Source organism: Branchiostoma floridae, chromosome 1, assembly GCF_000003815.2.
Source record: "Branchiostoma floridae strain S238N-H82 chromosome 1, Bfl_VNyyK, whole genome shotgun sequence".
NCBI classification, from domain to species: Eukaryota; Metazoa; Chordata; class Leptocardii; order Amphioxiformes; family Branchiostomatidae; genus Branchiostoma; species Branchiostoma floridae.
The window spans coordinates 19,919,811-19,941,974 of NC_049979.1; the positions used below are offsets into that span (position 1 = coordinate 19,919,811).

At 40.1% G+C, this 22,164-nt stretch overlaps 1 protein-coding gene across 1 annotated transcript in view; it reads right to left on the reverse strand.

The window, feature by feature from the left end:
* Positions 1-22,164, reverse strand: part of LOC118427547 (microtubule-associated protein futsch-like) — a gene marked incomplete in the record, with an annotated part of 94,204 nt that overhangs the window by 23,634 nt on the left and 48,406 nt on the right. The window contains 1 exon segment of the mRNA XM_035837387.1: positions 21,737-21,790. Coding sequence (XP_035693280.1) covers positions 21,737-21,790 — 54 coding nt within the window.

The window sequence follows — 22,164 nt, forward strand, 5'->3', positions numbered from 1 at the left end:
CATGATCTACTCCTACACCTGTGCAACAATACTTTTTTAACTCACAAACCCCCCTCAGCATGGCTTAAGGGCGGAATTATACCAGTCCCCAAGAAAGGAGACCTAACCTCAACTGCTAATTACCGTGGAATCACACTTATTCCCATTGCAGCCAAGGTTTACAATAAACTTCTGTTAAATCGCCTTGTGCCAGCAGTCGACCCAATCCTGAGGAAAAACCAAAACGGGTTTAGAAGAAATAGGTCCACCATCTCGCAAATACTGTCAATCAGACGGATCATAGAAGAAATGAGAAGATGTGACAAGGACCTGGTATTGCTGTTTGTTGACTTTCGCAAGGCCTTTGATTCTATTGATAGAAATACCATGTTTGAAATACTTCCACTGTACGGGATTCCTCTACCCATTATTGATGCGATTAAATCACTTTACATCAATACTACTGCCTCAGTGATTACCCCTGACGGCGAAACAAGTCCCTTCAAAGTAACCGCTGGTGTACTCCAGGGCGACACATTAGCGCCGTTCCTTTTTATCATTGTACTGGATTACATTCTACGGATCTCTCTCGATAGCATGAGTGAAAAAGGCCTTGAAATACAGCCCAGACGAAGTCGACGACACCCCGCAGTGAACCTCACAGACTTAGATTTCGCGGATGACCTAGCCTTGGTCGCAGAACTGGTCAAAGATGCAGAAGCACTGCTCCAGTCACTTGAGAGAGCAGCTGCCCAAGTAGGCTTGTACTGCAACGAGTCCAAGACCGAGTTTATATATACAGGTACTTCTTCAGAACCAATAGAACTTAAATCTGAATCTGGTGTTTGCTTAAAACGCGTTGGTGATTTTAAGTACTTAGGATCATCAATTGTGGACTCAGAAAAGGACTTCACAGTAAGGAAAGCCATAGCTTGGGATGCGTGTAATAAACTCGACAAAATCTGGCTCTCAAATATTAGTGACAAACTCAAGATACAAGTTTTTCGCACCATTGTTGAACCTGTACTTCTCTATGGCTCCGAAACTTGGACATTGACCACTCGTCTAGAGAAGAGACTGGATGGAACATACACCTCACTTCTGCGCAGAGCAAAGAACATCAGCTGGAAAGAACATGCATCCATCAAGACCATATACGGCAATCTTCCCCGAGTATCCCACAGCCTCAGGCAGAGGCGTGTCCAGTTTGCAGGTCACTGTCATCGCGCAAGCGAAGAAGTGATCTCTTCACTCCTCCTATGGAGGCCGAGGGGAAAGACTTACTCTAGAAAACTCACTTACCCAGCCACCATCTCCAGAGACACTGGGATTGACACCGAGGACCTAGGAGCAGTTATGAACGACCGAGCGCTGTGGAGAGACATTGTGCAAAGCCTTACCCCGCCCGGCAGGGACGACAGATGATGATGATGAGGGATAACTTGAAATAATGTTGCTTTAACTGTAGATATATTAGATGTGCATACAGGAAAATGTCAAATGTAAGCTGTTAATAAACCTCTGGGCCACAAACACAGATCTTCGACCATAAAATTGCAACCCAAGAACAGTATTGGATGGAGAAAAAAGAACTGATTCTGTCATCAATATGGCAAAATTATTTCAATCTAAATGATAACCTTCAATGGTGCTCATATAGAATAATGTCATATCTAATAATTTTTCTCCTTCTTTCAATGCAAACAATGTTTCATTATATTACCAACCAAGACCTTCATTTGATAGGTGAGGAATAATGGAACAAGTTCTCTAAATCATTGCAAATGTGATTACAGTATGGCAATATTACAATGCAGTGAAGCTATATGAATATAACAGACTGTTTATAATGCAACAACACTTTGATCTTGACAAGGATAAATTCAGTCAGTTTCCCCTGCATCTTAGTACTTAAAAATTTGACTAAAATCCTGATTTTCATGATAGTAGAATAATCATGACATTGACAAGGGCAATACGTGTTGTACTGGTACCTCTGACCATGAACTTCCAGTGCATTATGAATTCAAGCAATGTCTGACCTGCAAGGCATTCGATTACATAGTCCAAAAACCACTCAGAATGGGGATTAGGAGTCTATCTGCAGCACAAAGCCGGCTGTCATGTCTTTGAATTTGAGTGGATTCTCTGGAAATGTATACATGCTGCTTGACCATGGACAAAGGGTGTAAAAAGGCACAAAGACAACGTTGCCACATTATCACTACACCGTACATGTCAGTCAAGCAGTTTGGAGACTGAATGGCTGATTACTGGAGGCTGAATGTCTGTTAGAAAGCGCCAAATATATTGATAGATAGTACAGCGAAATAAGGCAACAGCATTTAGGGAGAGCCTGAGAACCCCTGGCCTACCCTTGATACAAAGTAACACAAATGACAAAAACAATTTGACATTACTGCATGTAACACAATCATCGTTACGATTGCTATGGATTGCAATGTTACTTCTGTTTTGGAATAGCCCTTAACTAGATAACTGAAACAAAGTTAGGCTTCCACAGGATTAGACGTCATAAAACATTAGGTGACTTCATAGCTTTGTTGCAGAAGGTCAGAAGACATCTAACAAATGTTCGGTACAATTTCTGTTGTGCTCAGTCAGATGAGAAATAACATTGATTTCCCTGAGTGGAGATATGGCAGAGGTCCAGAGGACGTCCTGCCCGAACGTAGCGACATGAGGATCATAAACAACGGTGTGTACCAGTAACCTTTCCCTATAATGGCCTGTTCAAGTCCTGGCGCCACCAATGAGATAGGCTGTAAGGCAGAATCAAGGAAGTAACATGTACATTTACAGTCGATTAAGGATGCCATTATATGAACTCTAGTCTACACAAATCTGTATGGCCAACACGTCCTAAGATTTCAGAATACTTGACTGTATATTTTGCAGACACCAGAAAAAATTCCAGGGATATGATTATTTACATTGCACAGTGAAAGGCAGGGATTATTTCTGTGAAAATAGACACAGATAACAGTAAATCGCTGGGAGGAATCCTATTTTTCTGGGGATATGCTGCTGTGACAAATTTCCTGCTAGGCTGGTGGTGCCAGAAAATCTATAACATGCAGGATGCAAATCCATGAGAGAAACTTGGCTGACAGCCAGCCTGCACTTGATTCTCTGTAGCACCTGGGGATCATGTCGTAAGTGCATTGCTTACATGTTATAGTAATCTGTTAAGCGTGCTTCCCTTGCAGGTGGTTATGGGGAATATGAAATCTGTGTCTGACAAAAGGACGCTGAGTGTTACATGACAATGAGATGAGATATGTTGAATTGCTGTGCTTAGTTAGAGATACTAAAACTGAACACTTTCCTTGCATAAATTATGTTTGCTATGGCTTCCAAGGAAATTGCAATGTACATGTGTATAACTCTTAACTATTCTGCAGACAACCAGTCTTCTGTTCACCTCCAGAATCATTTCCTAAGCATTGATAAGATTTATCTACATCATATGATATGTTGAATACTAAAATATAGGAAAAAAAGAAAACTTACTAATTAGTAATTGCATGCAGGAAAACAAGTCTCATAATTGTTTACTCACAAAAACGCAATACAATGCACACTTAATATCAACGAATATTGAAACAGTAGTCAAGCTGATACTGCAAAAACATTGTGTAAACTCCTGAGGAATTTGGATTTAGTACTGCAAGCATTATCTTCTGTTAGCTTAATAGTACAAAATATTGACTCAGTACTGCAGTGAGGCAGTACCAATCCTGAATCAAAATTAGCATCAGCCATAAACCTTGGTAAGAGTTAACAGGAAGAAGAAATTTGCTGAAGTCATCGTGGCCGTGCCCCCAATTTGAAACAAGGAGCAGACCTACTGTATCACACAAGGGAGGGGTAACCTATTGATGTGCCCTCTTAGGTTTCTCCCCTCTAATCTCCAATCTTTCTGAGTGAAGTGTCTGCTGTGCCAGAGATGGCATCCTTGTCTTGAATACCAAATCAGCTACATTTTCCTCCAGAAATGCTTTGGTACAGGGAAAACATACTGGATGGAAAGGCAATAAAGACATATTGGGCAATCAGGACTCAGTGGATGTGGGGTCAGATGTTAAAGCCTGATGAAAAGATTTCAGCAAGGCATGCCTGACAGTGCATACTTGACAATTAAAATTGCATATTGTAGCTTAACTTACTATACTGCAGCATAGATTGATAAACCAGATGAAACAAACAAGTATCAGAGCAAGAATGTTGTTTCTGAACATTCATTACTGAGCACAGGAAATCTTGCTATCTGGAGTCATAATTCTGCAGGCAACGTAAGAAATTGTTAGCAGGACAAAAACAATGCCAGAGAACCATGCCTGAGAACTGTTACATCTGTACAGATACACATTTGATACAATGTACTTCTAGGCTTACAGCTCAGGTATACAACTGGTACACTAGAGATAGTGCAATGCAGCAGCACGAGTCGTGGACAATATTGGACACAGGTGAGCGTGATGCATCATGTGTTTGTAAGTTTAACAATAATCAATAATTCAGCACCACGTCTGGGTGCCATCATGTTGCAGGGATGACTCACCCATGCCACATTACTGCTGCCACTGTTTCATGCCCCGATGGTAGCACAGACAGAGACATATGGTGGGAGATAGAACATCTTCAACATGTGAGGGTTTCACCATGGTTGTTAGAGTATTCATACATTGTACATGAAGACCTGTAACAATGTGATTGATGACTGTGACTACATTCTTTCATTAGAACTGCCACTCATATCAACTAAATGCAGGTATATTACAAAACAAGAGCAATTTTGGTCCCCCAAGGTAAGCAAGAAGAATACAGTAAATGACCTGTGAAATAGATATTTTGTCGGTTCCTGCAATTATTCGCAGCACAGCCAGGAAAGGATATTCAAACATGGAGATGAATACTGGTAACTCTGCCTGCAGCAAAGCCTCCAGGGGTTAACAGTTCAATACTTCTATAACAGCCCTGGAACAAACCCAAGTCTGACACTGACTTCCTTTCCCACCTCTTTGTGACTCCACTTGAGGTGGTTAACTCTTACATTGTTGTAGTCCTGTATGGTAGGTGATGTTGCTATGGTTACTTGTGAAGGTTATGTGAGGACAGAGAGGGACCTTTCACACTTTAAGTGACATAGTACACACATGTTCACATCTACATATAACCTATACCTGTGCTTGGAAGATGATAACAGCAATGCTTTCTAACACAATGGGGTCTCAATGTTATATATAGCCTTTCTAAGTCATATGCACACAAACCTTACATGCAATCATTTTGTATTTACCTTCATGTATGACCTTCAAAGTACTTAGAGGACAAGTTAGGATGGACCACATGATAGTTGTTTTCCCATTAGTACTGGTATTTTATGAATGCAGAGGTTCTTGTAATGTACTGTATAAAGGACAATCCAATTCCCTGTGTACTTATGAATCCCTTCAAGTGCATCTTTTATGATTGCCATTAAAATCTGCCATCAATAGTGACTACAAAACAGTCTCACACTGCATGGACTAACACATCCTGACTGGCAGAAAGGGGAAAATCTATCTACTGAACATCTGTTACAAAAGCAGCTTAAGAGTCTAAATTGGTATTGGATTTATGGCCTCATAAAAGCTACACAGCCTGCAAAATACAAATGACATTTCTTCAATAATCTAGAGGTCTAAAAGATTATCTTTACCATGATATAATATAATGTTCATATCTATTAAGACAGATACAGTACCAGTAAAATACATTTGGCAAAAGATATTTTTGAAAAAAGAAACTTGCTCTCCATGATAACTAAAGAAGTAGCCATGTCTATAATTCATCACATAAAAATCACTGACATTGTAGCTTGCAATTCAATGAGCCTGGTGCCTTGTAGTAAGTCTTCTGTTGTATACCACATCTGATAGGCACTATTTTGTAGCCGTGGAACAGATCATTACACACTAGCGATAAAACGAATCCGACGATCTGATGGTCATTAGGAGAAATAGAATGCCATCACAGTGGCCAGCACCATGGAATGATCTTACCTGTCGGGAGCTGAAGCGCCGTGCCACACCGGCTGAATATAAATCACTCCAACAGCTGCCTGCACTCGCAGCCCTTTACAGAAATAAAGCAGATAGAAGCGCCTGCCTTTCTGTACTGAATATAAATGGCTGCCAAGCCGGTTTCTGCTGAGATGGCAGTGTGGGAGGAAACAGTTATTGCGCTGAAGCCGAGACAGAATGATGGCATGACGTCATGGTGAATACATAGGGAGGGAGCCCTCAACAACAGGCACCATTGACAGGCTCAGATATGCACACTGTATTGCAAAGTGGATCTAATATCCATAATGGATGGTTGCCCTATCAGGAGAACATAGCCTTCAAATAGCTAACCCTTGAAAGCTGTTGGATATAGATCCCTGGCAATATTGAGTGTTGAGGTCAGTTGTATTGAAATGTGTCAGTAACATATTCTAAGAAAACTGACACTTATATAATGGCTGCCAGGAAGAGGGATCCACGCACTTGTAAATCTGGGACTCAGCAATGACCTTTTCTTACATATTGTAACTTAAATGTAGTGAGATTACACATATTGATCATGGCTTCGCCTTAAGGAAGCCTTTATACATGTCTGGAGACATGAACAATTCTTGCAAACCACCTGCTGCCTTTAAGTTACATTTAATGTATGTAAGAAATTTTTATGCAAAAATGAAGTCACTGAAGAAATTACGGTACAGAGATGATATTGTACATGTAATATGCAAGGTGCAGATTAATTTTAAAGAACAGGTCTGAAGTCTTGATTGAAAGCCTGATAATTCATGTGATGTTGCAATATATATCTTCATTGACATGATTATTGTATTAACTATTTCATCAAATTCAAGCATCTGAGTGTCATTCTCCTATACAATGATACAGAGATCCTAGTCCAATCTATGGACACTAAATGCATGCCAACGTTATTCGGATTCGGTGCGCCCAGAAAATTGGCTCCGATTGGAAACGGCAGGACATTGTAATGTCAGTGTGTAAGTCACTAACCTCATACAGTATGCAGAGTCCGTGCCTATCCTTCATGGGTGGTAACTTCCTCCCATCAATAACATCAAAAATCACGACTCAGAAACTTCAGCAAGCCCGAAAGCAATTCTATCTAATACCAGGAAGCCATAAAAGGACTTTCCACGGATCACCTTAAAACATTGTGACTTTGAGATATACGGGGCATCTTCCGTGCACACAGAGTAACAGTAAACCTGGATACTCATTGCAAAATCTGTCAATAAAAGCACCATATGGAGCCCTAAATTTTTGGATGGACATTTCATTAGACCTGCCCTTGATAGGATATAACAGGGGCCACCATTGGTTTGACTTTTGGGAAAATAACCCAGGTAGACCTAAATAAATCACATCAGTATCTCTACAGCCATGATTGTGGCAGAATGGAATACTTTGAAATGAATCAAATTATTTTACATGCATTAATGATCATAGATGAGAGACACACTAACTGTTCTTACAATCATTTATGATACAGAATTTGCATTTCCCATATATAGTTGTTAACTACAATGATCCTAAATACTTTATTAAAACATCTACAACTAAAAACAAATATAATACCCCATGTTGCTGTGTGCAATAAACATGTCTGCAACATTTACCACTTCTATTCCTCATCCGCCAGTTGCTAAGCAACGCCCAACCCGTCACTGATATTCCTTTATCATAAACCAATACATTAGCAGATAAAAGCAATGGTGTGCCCAGATTGTGAGATATTTATGAACCATCTATTGAATGGTGCATTGTGATTTGAATACTTAGTTTAATCTAAAAGCATCATAAACTATTTCATGGGGTAGGACTTTCAGATATACACAAGCATCCAGCCAATGTGAACATGCTGAATCACTGTTGTTTTCACGAGGCCCTAGATAACATGGCCAAGCTTGATGGGAAACCGCATGGAATTATGACAATGATTGTGGTCAGTATTCCATATAAAGTTATGTTTATGAATTAAAACGCCAGGTTTTATGCCATTTTCATTAGTGAGGCTGAGATAACGGCAATAAACAGTGGTTATGCTGTCTTGGTGATAATACATACGGTGGGCAGGGGAATTTCACTGATGCTAAACCTTTATTGCAGCTACACATTCTCAGAAATGTTTTTTTTCTCACACTGCTAGTGTTACTTGTTTTGTTTTTCTGTAAGATGTACATGTAGCATATCCAAGCAGAAAGAAACATCACCTGGATTATGGCATGACCTTCACTGATGACCTTTCCAGTGAGACTGGCTGTTGACTTTCATGCATGACAGCGGCCATGATTTGTGAGGGGCAACCATGCATAAGTACAGGTACGAAGGTATAATGTATCCTGGTGCTAGAGAGAAAACCTGGGATTTGTACCTTTCTATCAAACTCTCTTGCTACAAATCATATTCTGAGTTAACATAAGAATATCGAATGTTCAATTGACAAACATTTCCAGATAAATTTTGAAGAAAAAAAATCAACAGAGTACATAGATGTGAAACATTTCATGCTAGAAAACACTTTCCACAAAGTGACTGATCCATGGGTAAGTTTGAAAAGTTTCTCTCTCTGACCCTTTCACCCAAGCATGTCCAGTAAAATGTTGATGAAGCTACAATCAATAGACATCTAATCCAATAAGTGCTAGTCCAAGACAGACTCAATGGAGAATGCTGGGCATTAGGAACAGGGTGGTGCTAAATTAGCTGCCACTGGTCTTACCAAAGTTTCTGTGCAGCCAAGTATATATTGAGCTGAGGGACTTACCCTTGCAGAGACATAGCCATTTATCATGTCTATATGGAAACTTAAAGGATTTTACTAGCTTATCTAACATCAATACCCTTATCACTGAGGACAGCTTGGAATGTAATTGTGGTAGAAATTGGAAATTAGATTATACAATCATATACATGCAGGTTCAGTGAAGTTTTGGCCTCATCATCAAATCTGTAATTCTGGAATAAACCATAAACCTACATTTGTAACATCAATGAGGGTCAAATCTCTCCAATTTGGTCTGAATTTTGGCACATTCCTTGAATCCAAGGAGGTTCTTGATAGAACGCTTGAATCAGAATGACATGATAATGATACCAAGTACAAGCTTTTTTGATAAATCATTTAGAATTTCAAGGTTAATGCAGCTCTAAAATGCAAATCCATTAACACAACCAAAGTTCAAGGAAAAGCCTCAGGTTTCAGGAGCCTGTGTGTATGGAGAAATGAATCAATATTGGTACACAGTTGCCGATGTCTGTGGCATAAGGTGACCTGTAAGACCTCTGATCCAGCTTTAATTCAGAGCATCCTGTGTCACATGCTCCTTAAATTCATACCTGTATATATGACCACATCATTATCATAAATCTGAGTGCTAATACCAGGGGTAGACATCCCTTTACAGCATTGAAAAAGCAACTAGCATCGAAAATTCAGCACTGTATTGCATCCAAAATTACGATGATAGTGATGAAATATGAAAATTGTAATGTCAAGCAATAAAACAAATCAGAACCTGTAACGATTAACATTGTTGGACAGGCACGAAAAAGAAAGTTTGTACCAGGAAGTTACTGTCTATCTTCCCTTGTCTCAGTAAATGAAAAGTCACTGACCTGGCTGAGAGGACACTAAAAACCAGTATTCGTTTGTTACACTATATCTAGCTGGCTCCAGCCTGTCCGCCGGTACACTGGAGACCATAGAGGAGAGGCATCCACACCGTCACAGCTAATAGCTATGTCTAATAGCTTTAAATGTCACCAGACAGTCTAGTCTACATTGGTACCTACATGTACCCTCCCACCTTTATCAAAGCACAGTAGGACGAAAATGCTCTTCAGTCTTTATCTTATCATTCATCCATCTATAATACATGCATTGATGCTTATTTGAAAGTGAAAGTGCCTGTAGACTAATCTAACTGTAATCTATGTGACATTCTGCTTAACTTGCAAAGTTCGAGAGCAGAGCAAAGCTTCACATACAATAAAAATACAGGTTGGGGATGTTCAGAATCAATAACCTGGCTAGTTTAAGTGTATGACTTAAATCATGTAAGTGTGCACTTTAAGTCACTTAATGTCTCTCCAAGGCTTGTAACTTCTGGGCACTCTACCATGACATTATTTCACTAAAGCCTTCAAGTTGTAATTTTAAGTGCTACTAGAAATCAATACCAATATATATTAGGATTACATTGATGGTACATTTCTGTTTGTTTACTTTGATCACAATTTTTCTTGAACAATCTTTTACTTCAGTTGCAAATTGGTCTTGATTAAGTTATAGTAGACAGATCAAGACTTGTAAATTAATAAGTTACATAGTTAACCATCCAAAGTCTATTTTGGAACTGAAAGTACCCAAGAAGTTTTTTATCATGAAGCCTAAAAGTAGAATTGACATGATAAATTCATTTATGGCAAATTGAGTCATCCTAAGACTTCAGACAGAAGATTGAATGATTGTTTAATTCATTCATAGTTAGAGTATAAAAAAACTGTTTCTTCCCAATCACTTCAGTGTCACTGACGAAAACTGCTGGATAGCAGTTGAAACGTCTGATCGTTGTCAAAATCATATCCAGTTGCTTGAGTAACTGTTTTTTGGCATATCTTATTACCTGGATGTCTAATCTTCATTGATAACTGTTTAAAAGTTTGCTAATACAGTCATCAAAATACAAACATCTTCAAATTTTATATTACCTGTCAGGGTAACCTCCATGAGAAATACATATTTCTACTAAAGCAGAGGATTATCCTCTGCATCACATGACCTTTCCTGTGATATTTAGCAGGTGGTTCTGACTAATCCAATATAATCCCATATAAATTTCTATGCGCATAAAATTTGTCTCGGTAATGAAAAATTGAGGGGATTATACTGCAAATATCTGTATTCATGGATGCATGGTACATCCACCTGTATGTACATACATGTACCTGTACTTACTAGTCTATTCGTATTCTTATATTTCATTGAAATTGTTAGCTTTTCCCTGAAAACTTTAGATTACTACCCAATAGCCCTATTTTGAACATTAAGACATGCATGCTATGGTAAGTTCATTTTCCTTGATTATGTACCTGTATATGGATGTGAACTATGCAGTTGTTCCGCATGTCTATTATCTTGGATGCCACATCATGAATGTCTCTACTTTAGTAAGAATAAAGAGAGATTTTCAACTTCAATTACAATACTTCCCTCTCACAAATCTAGAAAATATATATGATAATATAATTTCCTTATATGGAAACAGTACTGTAAGCCAATATAAAATTTCCATGAAGCAGAGGTAATGCCCACAGATGGTTCTCCCTACTCCCAGGTGTATGCTGTAATCACACATACTTATCCGTGGGGAGCTGTGCATCTCATATGTGTGGTAATTATGGACAATCTACAGACTCAAGCGTAGAGAACCATGACCTCAGGAAGGAAGCATCAAAAAGGGAAAAGAGCAGCACACAAGAGGTGTGCTGTATCTATAGGAATGTAAAAAAACAGCTTAATTCAATTATATTGAGAATCTGTAGACATTGTCTTAAGACATATTATCAAATCTTGACCATGTATTAGAATTATGAAATCAGAGATTGGAGCGACAGTTACTGTTTCAAAGGAAATTTCTAGAGAATATTTTGCTAGTCCTCATTTGTATGTAAGGCACAGAGTCAACAGGGCCGCCCCACAATTTGGCAACCTCTACAAGAAGGCACTATGCGGCAGGAAGCAAATTTTCCATAATTGAAAGAGCAATTTTTCATAATCAACATTGCCATGAGCTTCCTGGTTTGGCCAGACTGAACAACTTCCGCCCATATCTCAAAATTACTTGAAAGTCTAGATAAATTATTATTATGTGTAAGAAGGAAGTCACAAGGAATTCAGAACCAGGAAGGAGGATATTTATGATTATGAAACACATTCATCTTTGTCCAATTTCAAATGTTCTTACAAGTCAATGGAGATAATAGCAATTAAAAACACATTGGTATAACAGCCATGTTTTCTTCCTCTTTTGCCACCTTGCCCACAACATGTATATATGTATGATCATAGCACATGTGCAGAATCTTAAAAATGAAATGACTGAAGTCAATGGAACAAGCTCCAAATCTCAAAGCACACAAAGAATTAGTATTGTCACGAAGGAGACCTTATGTAATTAATTTTACAGACTATGATATTTATCTTCTGAACAGCTTGTCGATAGGTGTGACTTTATTTCAATAGCTCAAAGCTTGAAGAGACAGATTAATTGTAAGTATGATTACTTTTCTGGACATGTATGCCCCGGAGGGAGAGGTCTATTGTTCCTGCACTGATCCCTGTACCTACCCGGTCTCTGTGACAGTCAGGACATAACCCTCGGGTCAACATGGGAAAATGTAAGGGGTTAATTTGGTCAAGTTGAACCATTCAGAAGGTTTTTGTAGAGGAAATGAACTGAAGTGATGTTTGGATTTCTTCATCTTGAAACAAAAATATACTTAAGGGTAAAAACAATACCAGAAGTGTTTACAAAGCTTAAGCAACCTCAGCCATATAAAAATGTAGTATGACCATGTACTTGGTCTTCACTTGACTGATGACAGTATATTGATTTCACCATACAGACACAAAGAGAAATTCAGAATGCAAAGTGGATGATTATTCATGCAGAGACTATACTAAAAGCCAATTTATCTAATTCATCAAATTCAAAAGGATTATGAAAACTGACCCATAATCATTGCAATATATCTTAAGTGTATATATTGTGTAGTTTCTACTCCCTCTGCAAGGTGACACTAATAATGAATTGCACCACAGGGATAACAGAAAGAACAAGTTTATGGCTTAACAAAATCACTGTGGCTAAATCCTAATCAAAAAATATTTAGTCCGATGCATGGCTGAAGAATCGGAAAATCTATATTTGTAATAAATCTCAAATTAACATTCACAGCTTTGCAAATTACACCCTGGGTGAAAACGTGCACAAATTTCTTTTTTTTAAATTTCAGACAGAAAATATATACATGAAGGGATGGTTACATACATGTGTATGTTCTCCATAGGTTGATATGATTAACCCTGTTTATTACATAATAATCCTATTCATCAGCAAACAAAAACACAGTATTGATGTCAAAATGACCTTTGGAACTGTTTACCCACAACACGCCTACATGATGACTACAAATGCCTGACCCGCATCCTGCCTGTTTTCATGCCACATAAAAAGGAACAGCTCATGGTTATAATTTTCCCCATTAATCTGAATGAACCCTGCGGCTCATTACTGATGCTGCCTCATAATTGAGAGCTCAGGGGAGGATGGGAGTGACCTCTGTTCACCTTTCCAAATCAACGTGTCATGCGTAGGGAATGGAGCATGAGGCTGCTTAATAAGACATAATTTATTGCCTTCTTTCACTTCTTAAATCCATTCTGCCTACCCAAGGAGCTTTTATCAGGAGGAGAGAGTATGAAGTTACCCGCCCGCTGTGCGGCTTTGTTTGGCCCGTTAAATCCCGCAGCGCCGGCTTTGTTTACTGCCCTGCGCGGCGCCCGTCTGATCTGATGTTCGTAGCGCCGGTTGGCACGGTTTCTATGCTAATGAGCCACGCCATTACGTCATAGCCCTCGAGCCAGCCCGAAGCCCGATCGGCAAGAGGCGAAGTGGGTCAGGTTTCCGACGATTCCCTTATTTGGAAAACTCGGCAGGCATGTGACTACGTCATCTTGCGGTAGAGCGCACAATGGCGGACAGTTTGATATGTTTCTCTTCGCCGTACAACAAACATGGGCCAGTTTAGGCCTATTTTCGCGGATCGAGGTCTGTTTTCTTGCGATAGAATTATGAATTTTCACATGTATTTTCAGATGGCTACTAAAAAAATATGACGTTTTTCTTCAGTTAGCTGATATTTTTTCGTAACTGTTGATGATGTGCTCGGTAAAATGGCGTGTTCACTGTTGGTCGAACCTTGCTCATTTTTGTCGAACCACCCGTGTTTTTAGAGGATACATCGGGCCTGGAATAAGGTGAAGGTAAGGCGGGAGAGCATAGTTTTCATGGTTTTCGTTACGATCGGGTTTTCGTATATAATGTCTTGAGTTCTCCAGGCATAATTTTGAACTTTGTATTTGTATCGATTTATGAAATATATCTGTTGCATACTTAAAAAAAACTTGGTTCCTGTGATCATTGAGTCAGGTTTTTCACAGTCATCATTAATTGTAGGAATATTACCAGTTTTTTTCGTAGACTTTGCCTCAGACAATTTTGCCTTTAGGCTTAGCCCGTACCCGAGCGGCGGCGCTGTCCGGTCGCCGTATGGCTTTGAAATTTCACCCTCAGTCAGAGAGAATATTGCCGCCGCTGTATGTATTCCGAAGTTACTCTTCTGTTCAACATCGTCGACAAAATCGCAAAAATCAGATCGCTACACACAATGTTTGTATCCCCAGGCCGCCCCACCATGAATGACCACAAAACAAAGGGAAAACAAAAGCTTGCGTGGGTGAAATGTATGTAGATGCGGGTTTTTGACACGTGGGTGTTAATCAAATTTTGTCGCCCGCTACGAACATAGCTGAATGGAAAAAAATTCTTGCTCTCTCCTCCTGATAAAAGCTCCTTGGCCTACCTCATAAAATGTCTCCAATCATTTGCTATTTTAATGATAATAATATACTAAATGTGGAAAATAATGTTTTATACATGTCAGAATTTGCTGCTAGACACACCCAAGCTGAGTACAATTTGTCATCAAATTTTCTTGTGTCAGTTTCTGGGGGAGCGACCAACTACCCACCATTATCATCAGACAGTAGTCTTAAATTACACGGGCTTGGTAATTATATATAATGTACAGTCATCTAAATTGTTTTTCTTTAAGAGGGACTTCAATTTTCTGAACCTTACCCCATTTTAATGTTGAACCATTTTGAGCATACCCAGTGAAGCATTGACAATATCCAATCAATGTGCTGTGCATACACCATTGATTGATATAATGATTCAATTTGTGAGAGACAGGTATCACAAAGAAGTGACCTGGATACTCTGTGTGCAGGGAAACTATCAACCATGTCAGGAATTATTCTTCTGACCTTTATCACACAAGCCTTTGGAGGGAAAATGATGGTGCTGTATAGTCAGTCCTTAGCTAGGAAATAATATGGCAGCTGCTATTACTCTGTTTTGGTAGGGTTGCACCCGGAAGAGCATGAATGTCATCTATTTTGGTTGGGGCAGTGACATCAGTGCCCTAAGGCAGCAGCGGTATGCACTAGCTGCTGGAGGGGCACTTGCTACGTTGTAGGCATTAACATGAAAATGGCCTGCAGCTAAATATGATAGGGGTACATAGATAGCAGTCCTTTTCAGAAAAATCATTCTAGAAAACTGTGGTTCTATAGTGAGGAAATCTAAGCTCACCATACCAGGAAGACAATACATACGGCACAGGTGGTACCAGTAAAGAAGGATTTTCATTAATTCCTGCTAACAGAGATTACGTCATGCTGTTTCTCTGATGTTACACAAAGGTAATCTACTTACATTCAACGTGGCAGCACACAGTCAGACAGAATTAGCCATGGTGCAGCACCATTCATCCACGTTCAGGAGGCTCTGATGCCGCAATGGCTAATGCACAGCGTGTCCGCAGTGCCAAAATCCCTGCCTCAGGACTCAACCATTCCCTCTGGGAGGGGGGCTAACTTTCATGTAACAACATTACTCCAGCTTAATATCTTTCATCAGATCAAAATTAACACCAACAAGGTAAATTTTGATGTACCAAGATGGCAAAAAATTTGTGTATATGCTTGTGCTAAGAAGACAAGGAACTTTGCCTCCTAAAAAATATTGGACATTGGGCTACAGCTGAGCCCTGCTGATTTGCATGGCCAGCCTGACGCCCTGTCAAGTGCTGTTGGGTATTGATTTTGGTAGTGCTTGTGAGTTGTGTGGGGACTGTTGACGTTGCAAACAGTCAATACAAGCACACTGGGGCAGGTTTCAACGCCATGTCATTGGACGCTTGAGAACAAGTGGCCATGTTTGTATCACATGTTTGGTACAAGATGAATAAACAGAAAAAAATAGCCCTGACAATATGTACGATTTGGCTCTAGCAAACACTAAAAACTACACATAAATAAAAGGAAAATTGGACCCGAAGTGGCTCTTTTTCAGTGTTAAAAATCAAACCTACAAAGTAACAGGCACTAGCGTTATACACTCCCACACAGCCATGGTCAAAGTCACCATTTTTCTCGCACCCGTAACTCAATAAACCAGAAACATGATTCGATTATGACTGACTTTCCCATGGAATAATAGCACACAGCAGCATGATCTGTAAAGTGGGGAGAAAGGAAGGCATATCTTCCCTATGCAGGGTGCCTCCATGATCAATTAATTATGAGCCTGTCCAATCCCATTTATCTGCTGGTCTGACAATGGGGTGACGTCATGTGGCCCAACTGCCTAACACGGATGAATTATTGATATATTTTCATCTAGGGACATGTGGACTGAACATGCAATCAGGAAATTTAGAATTAGGATAATATTTTGGCCAGTCAAACTGCAAAATTGCAATAAAGACCAGGTCATGTACAATGTTACAGTAACTGTAATTACACAATGCAAATCTATGTGTAGTCTATCTGATATGTAAATCTATTATGTGTATAATATACATTGATCATCATTGCACAAAAGGATTGAAATATTGTTGCTGTATTTTGCAACTGCCACTTAGTAATGCAACAGACCAAGTACATATTTTCAATACATTAATATCCCAGCTTGCAATTTATAATACACTTAAGTCAAGACATTCTCAATACTGCCAGCCAAAACATTAAAAGCACACAAAGTATTTCTGAACATGTTTCAATGCACTACATGTAACCCTAACCCCCCGGGCCCACTTACTAGTGTGACATAGTATTGATTTAGCACATTGAGGTTACCTATTGGGTCCCAGAATGTTTTACCAATAATTTTTCACATGACTTGAGGAAAAGTTTTCTTGTCAAAGTTCAATGACCCTTGTTCAACATGGGTCCCAGGTTTTAATGCACTTAAAATACTGACTAACAAATAACATTTCTCTCCATGGAAATAAATCTAGTCCAGTTCCCCAGAGTCTTGTTGTGAAAGTCTGAGGAGAGCAGCAGACACCACATGACTCACAGCTGCACTAATTACTGGGTCAACCCACCAAAGGTGTGCCAGAACCCCAGAACCATGGACACTCCTTAACTACTGATAAAGCCACACTTCAAAAAGATTAACACACCTGTTGGTTTCAATTCTAAATGTCATGATAGCAACCAAAATCTCTTCAAGGCATGCATGGGAGAAAGATTTGAGATTGAAAGGTAATGTTAGAGTTACTGTAACAATTGTAGAATGGGCCATGACACTTTGTTGGGTCAACATTGTAGTACAGGTCTTGTTTTTTCTTCTGCAAGCAGTCAATGTTTTGCAAACTCTACAATTTCTGTGTTTCACACTGTCTGTGTGGCACGCAAGACACATTCCATACATTCTGTATATTCTGCTCTTTTGAAGGGCATGATTAAGTGGTACTGTTATAGCAGTAACTTAGATTCACTTAATAAGAGGTGATGGCAATGAACAAGTCAATACAAGGACCATCTTGAGTGAGTTTTGCTCACAGACCTGTTCGAAGAGACTTTAAAGTTGGTAATATTAACTTTGGTACCTTTGGTATTCAAATGAGTGATGATTCAATTAGCTTTCTTGCAAATCCTACACCTCAAGGGACGTCACCTTTCTAAAAGACTCCTAGTTCTTTGTTAGTGAGAATAGCTGCTAATGCACCTTTGTGGAACTCATCCTCTGTAAGCAATCCTTTCAGTTGTGGTTCCCATCTGATCCTGATTCCCCAAACACACCGAGTCAATGTAAGATGTAAACACTTCACTGAACACATTGTGTCCCCACAACACCAGGCAAATAGAATAGATCACAACTAGAATATCCCATCTTCCTTGCTTGACACAAGAAGCTTTCATCAACATACACAATCACAATTTGTTGGTGTAGCCAAGGACCTTGGTTTACCTCAAAACATCCTTCTCCTATAGAACACAATATAATTGCATTGTGCCAAGTTGGGGTGAGTTGGATAAAAGATCGATGCTAACTAATGGGGCCAATTACTGCAGGCAACAACGAGTCTGGAGAATTAATTTCCAGGCAATCAAGTAAAGGATTTGACCGTTAGTGCCTTCAGGCTGATCTAACACTTCAAGACTCAGGTGCTATCCTGGGAAAGTACCACTTATGACACACAGATTTTTAGTCGAACTGGCAAAAAAGGAGTCAAAATTGGTGTTCCGAATGGTCATTGAAGTACCTACAATCATGTAAGACTACCATGCAATATATACAGTACAATGCTTGTCATGTAGAGGTATTTTAAAGATTATATTCAGGCAGGGTCTGATTTTCCCCATGGTAAAATAGGGGAGCCTACCTGACTTAATTGTTCATGATAATATTTAACATTGATAAATGCTAAGCTTATGACATACATTGTATATTCTTGATATCAATAGTGAGCTGAATGCCAGCAATGACATGTAATCGTGTATACAATGGGAGCAAGCTCATGATATATAATCCCCCATTGTTATAAACAATCCATTTGCCAAAGTTGGGTCACAAAGAGGGTTACACTTAATGTATTGAGTAGGAAATAACATGTGAAAGGGGGTACTGACACTCTCCAAACTTGTCTGTACAGTGGTGTACATGTATATGCATCTACATTTAGACCACATTGTAAGTCATAACTATGCAAAGATGTGTGTGTGTGCATGTGTGTGTGTGTACATAGAACACAATAAGTAACCTGTAAGGGACTGGTCGATATTTAGCGGGGGGGGAGGGCCGGTCGTCAGAGGGGGGAGGGCCTAGGAAAAAAAATTTGAGCCGGGGGGAGGGCCTAGGAAAAAAATTTTGAGCCGGGGGGAGGGCCTAGGAAAAAATTTTTATCGGACTACCAGCAAAATTTGTCCCTCAAAATGCCGGAAATTGGCGTTTCAGAGGGTCAAGATTTCAAAATTTCCCCAGGCCTCCACAAGCTTGAGACGCCTCGCACCCGAGGTTCGGCGCCCGACATGGTAAAAAGAAAAAGGCCGGTGGCTCGCCGCTCCACATGTTGAAAATTCGCTCAGTAACATTTCACTGCCGCGCCTTTGACTCTATCTCTGTTTAACACCGCTACAATGTTGTAAAAATAATTATGTTACAGTGTTCATTTACCGTTTTAAGTTTAACGCCTGTATTAATAGAGGTGGGCGGAGAAAATATCAGTCAAATTTGTTTTCATTTCTTATGAAGCTGGCGCGGCAAAGGCAGGAAGCCGATAAAGTTACCAAAATGCGACGTAAAATATAACGTTACTTCCGGTTTGCAATGCTACCATTCAGTCACGGTGACAAAATTTAGCGTACTTGCATATCTAGTCAACATCTGCGCACCAACACATGCCGGTATTTTCCTCATATTTTACCGCAAAAATGACGTGAAAATGCGTATTTTTTTTCATAATTTGGAAGGCTCTGGAAGATGACTTGCGACAAAGTGCCGTCTGTGAAACGGCCGGTGAGACTTGTGAATTCAGCTTTCCGCGTTTCATGTCGCTTCCTCTCGCTGTACATCGTCAGCAAACTTGTGTGTTTGGAGATCAAAATCTTTGTCGACAATGTTTAGTTTGCTTAGAAGGAAAAAAGGCGACTGTCACAGGGCTTGGCGCATCGTGAGGGCTTGGAATATTTTGCTTGGCGCAACGTGATTTTAAACCCAGTGCGCTACCTGAAATTTTGCAGACAGGACACCTCTTTCCCCACTACTATATTATAAAATCTTACACAACGTCCTTGTTGTAACCTGTACAGCTAGCAGCGAGTGCTCGACTTGGGAACTATCATAATTATCAAAAGCACGCAGCACAAGACGTGTGCAAGCCGATTCCCACGTAGGACATGCTGTTGTACGTGTCGTTACCATGGCAACAGCCTTGGCTGCAGTCTTTAGATGTACCGATTGGACAGGGCGTGCCACTTTGTGCGTAAAATCGAATTAACTTGCGACCAATCACAGCCCGCAGCGGCGCCAAAAAGGCGGTAAACGTCAATCAAGAAGAAGCGCGAACTGGTGTGGTGTGTGACGTCTGTTTACAGTTTGCACCAGGAGGAAAACATCCTTAAACGATTCCTTTGTCGATAGTTTTAAAACTATGAAAATCGGAAGCTTGACAGTTCATGAGTCCTGTGATACAGGCACAGCCACTGAGAAAAGAATCTGAACTAACGTGTCAAAAAATAAATGAATTCCCGTCAAAATGCCTTAAATCGTACAGGTTCTGGGTGATTCCGATCGGAGTTTGCAGGCATTGCAAATTAGAATCGTGAATAAAAGTGAATGTTACCGAAGAAATAGTATCACTATCATAATTCTTTGTCATGCTTGTTTATGTGCCAGTACACCTAGTACACCAGTACAAATGGCCTTTTGATTTAGAACTTTTCTTACGCGCTAACATGTTGCTGCAACATCGATCGAGCGGGCGTGCCACTTTGTAAATATTTTTTCAAATCATCGCAATATCCCTACTATGTGCAGGCCCATTCCGTCATTTTTGACAGACAAAATGGATGTACAAAAAAAGCGTGGCATTTTAAAAAGATCTCCCGAGTAGAAGTCTGCGTTCTAACGCCCCGGGAGAGGTAGAGACTGAAGGCGACCGGTCGACCCCGGCCCGCCGTGGGAAAATCGTCCTTACGCTTCGGCGCCCCCCTCCCCACTACAGTTTTGGTTAGTCGCATCGTGCTGACGTTTTTGTTGGCATTTTCCCTCGAGTCACAGTCAGTTATTGCCACCACAGAACCAACAAGTCCCAAAGGTATGTATATTATTTGAAAATAGTCTCCGACAAGCTGCTCCGGGGCGGGGCGCGCGCCGAGCGGCGCAAATCTACTAGCTGAAATCCAGGTACAAAATACTTTTGCAGTGTTGTTTGGACTAGTAGAGTGGCATCATTTATGAATATCAAAAGAATAAAGTAGCCTCCATGTAGAATATATTTATGGGCTCCGAGCCATTCAATTTCCCTTTTTTCCTAGGGGTAAGAGATCTGCTTCGCGACTAAAAACGGAAAACCAGTATCAGTATGGCGTAAAGGATATTTCCAAGCGGGAGCGCGTTGATTTATTTGCGTCTTGAATATTTTTCAAATTTGATAGGAGGGGGGAGGGCCTAGGAAAAATATTTTGACTTGGGGGGAGGGCCTAGGAAAAAAATTTTGACCGGGGGGGAGGGCCTAGGAAAAATTTTTTGACCCGACCCTCTGACGACCGGCCCTCCCCCCCCGCTAAATATCGACCAGTCCCTAACTCTTAATCTAATGTAACTGTGGGGTTCGAGCATCACTAACAGACCATTCCAACGTCCAGACCTTTTGGCATAGTGATGCTGGTCCTTGGTTGTGAACTGGTGGGCCAGGGTTTGATTCCCGGAAGCCAGGAGACTGTTTCTACTTGCCCCTAGTATTTCATGAAGTATATCATGTACATGTATGAGTTTATTCTATACAAATGTAACAATGATGCGTCTTACCTTGCCTCCTCCACCTTCTCTGCCTCGACCCTCTGGTAGCGTTCCCACTCCCACCTGAAGGGGAAACGGACCAGGTTAGACAGGAACCAGCCTGTACCTGATACAACATGATGTACCGAGGCCGACAGTCTCTTAGGGAGCAGATGAAAGTCAGAGAAGCCCATCTCAACAATTCAACAACTGTCTTAGCTAGGATTTAGCTTGCAATTCCAGATTTCAAAATCTACTTTTGCATGAAAATTTAACTGTCTTTCTCACACCATAGTTTGCATCCGTTTGATGCTGTGTTTAATTTGTCTACTGTTGGGTCAGACTACAAATTAGCACAAATGAACTGTCGTAAAAGAGGATAATTACCAACGCTGGTAAAGATTCTAACCGTTTCCTTATTAACTTAAGATCTGCATTGCTACCTTTAATCAATGGCA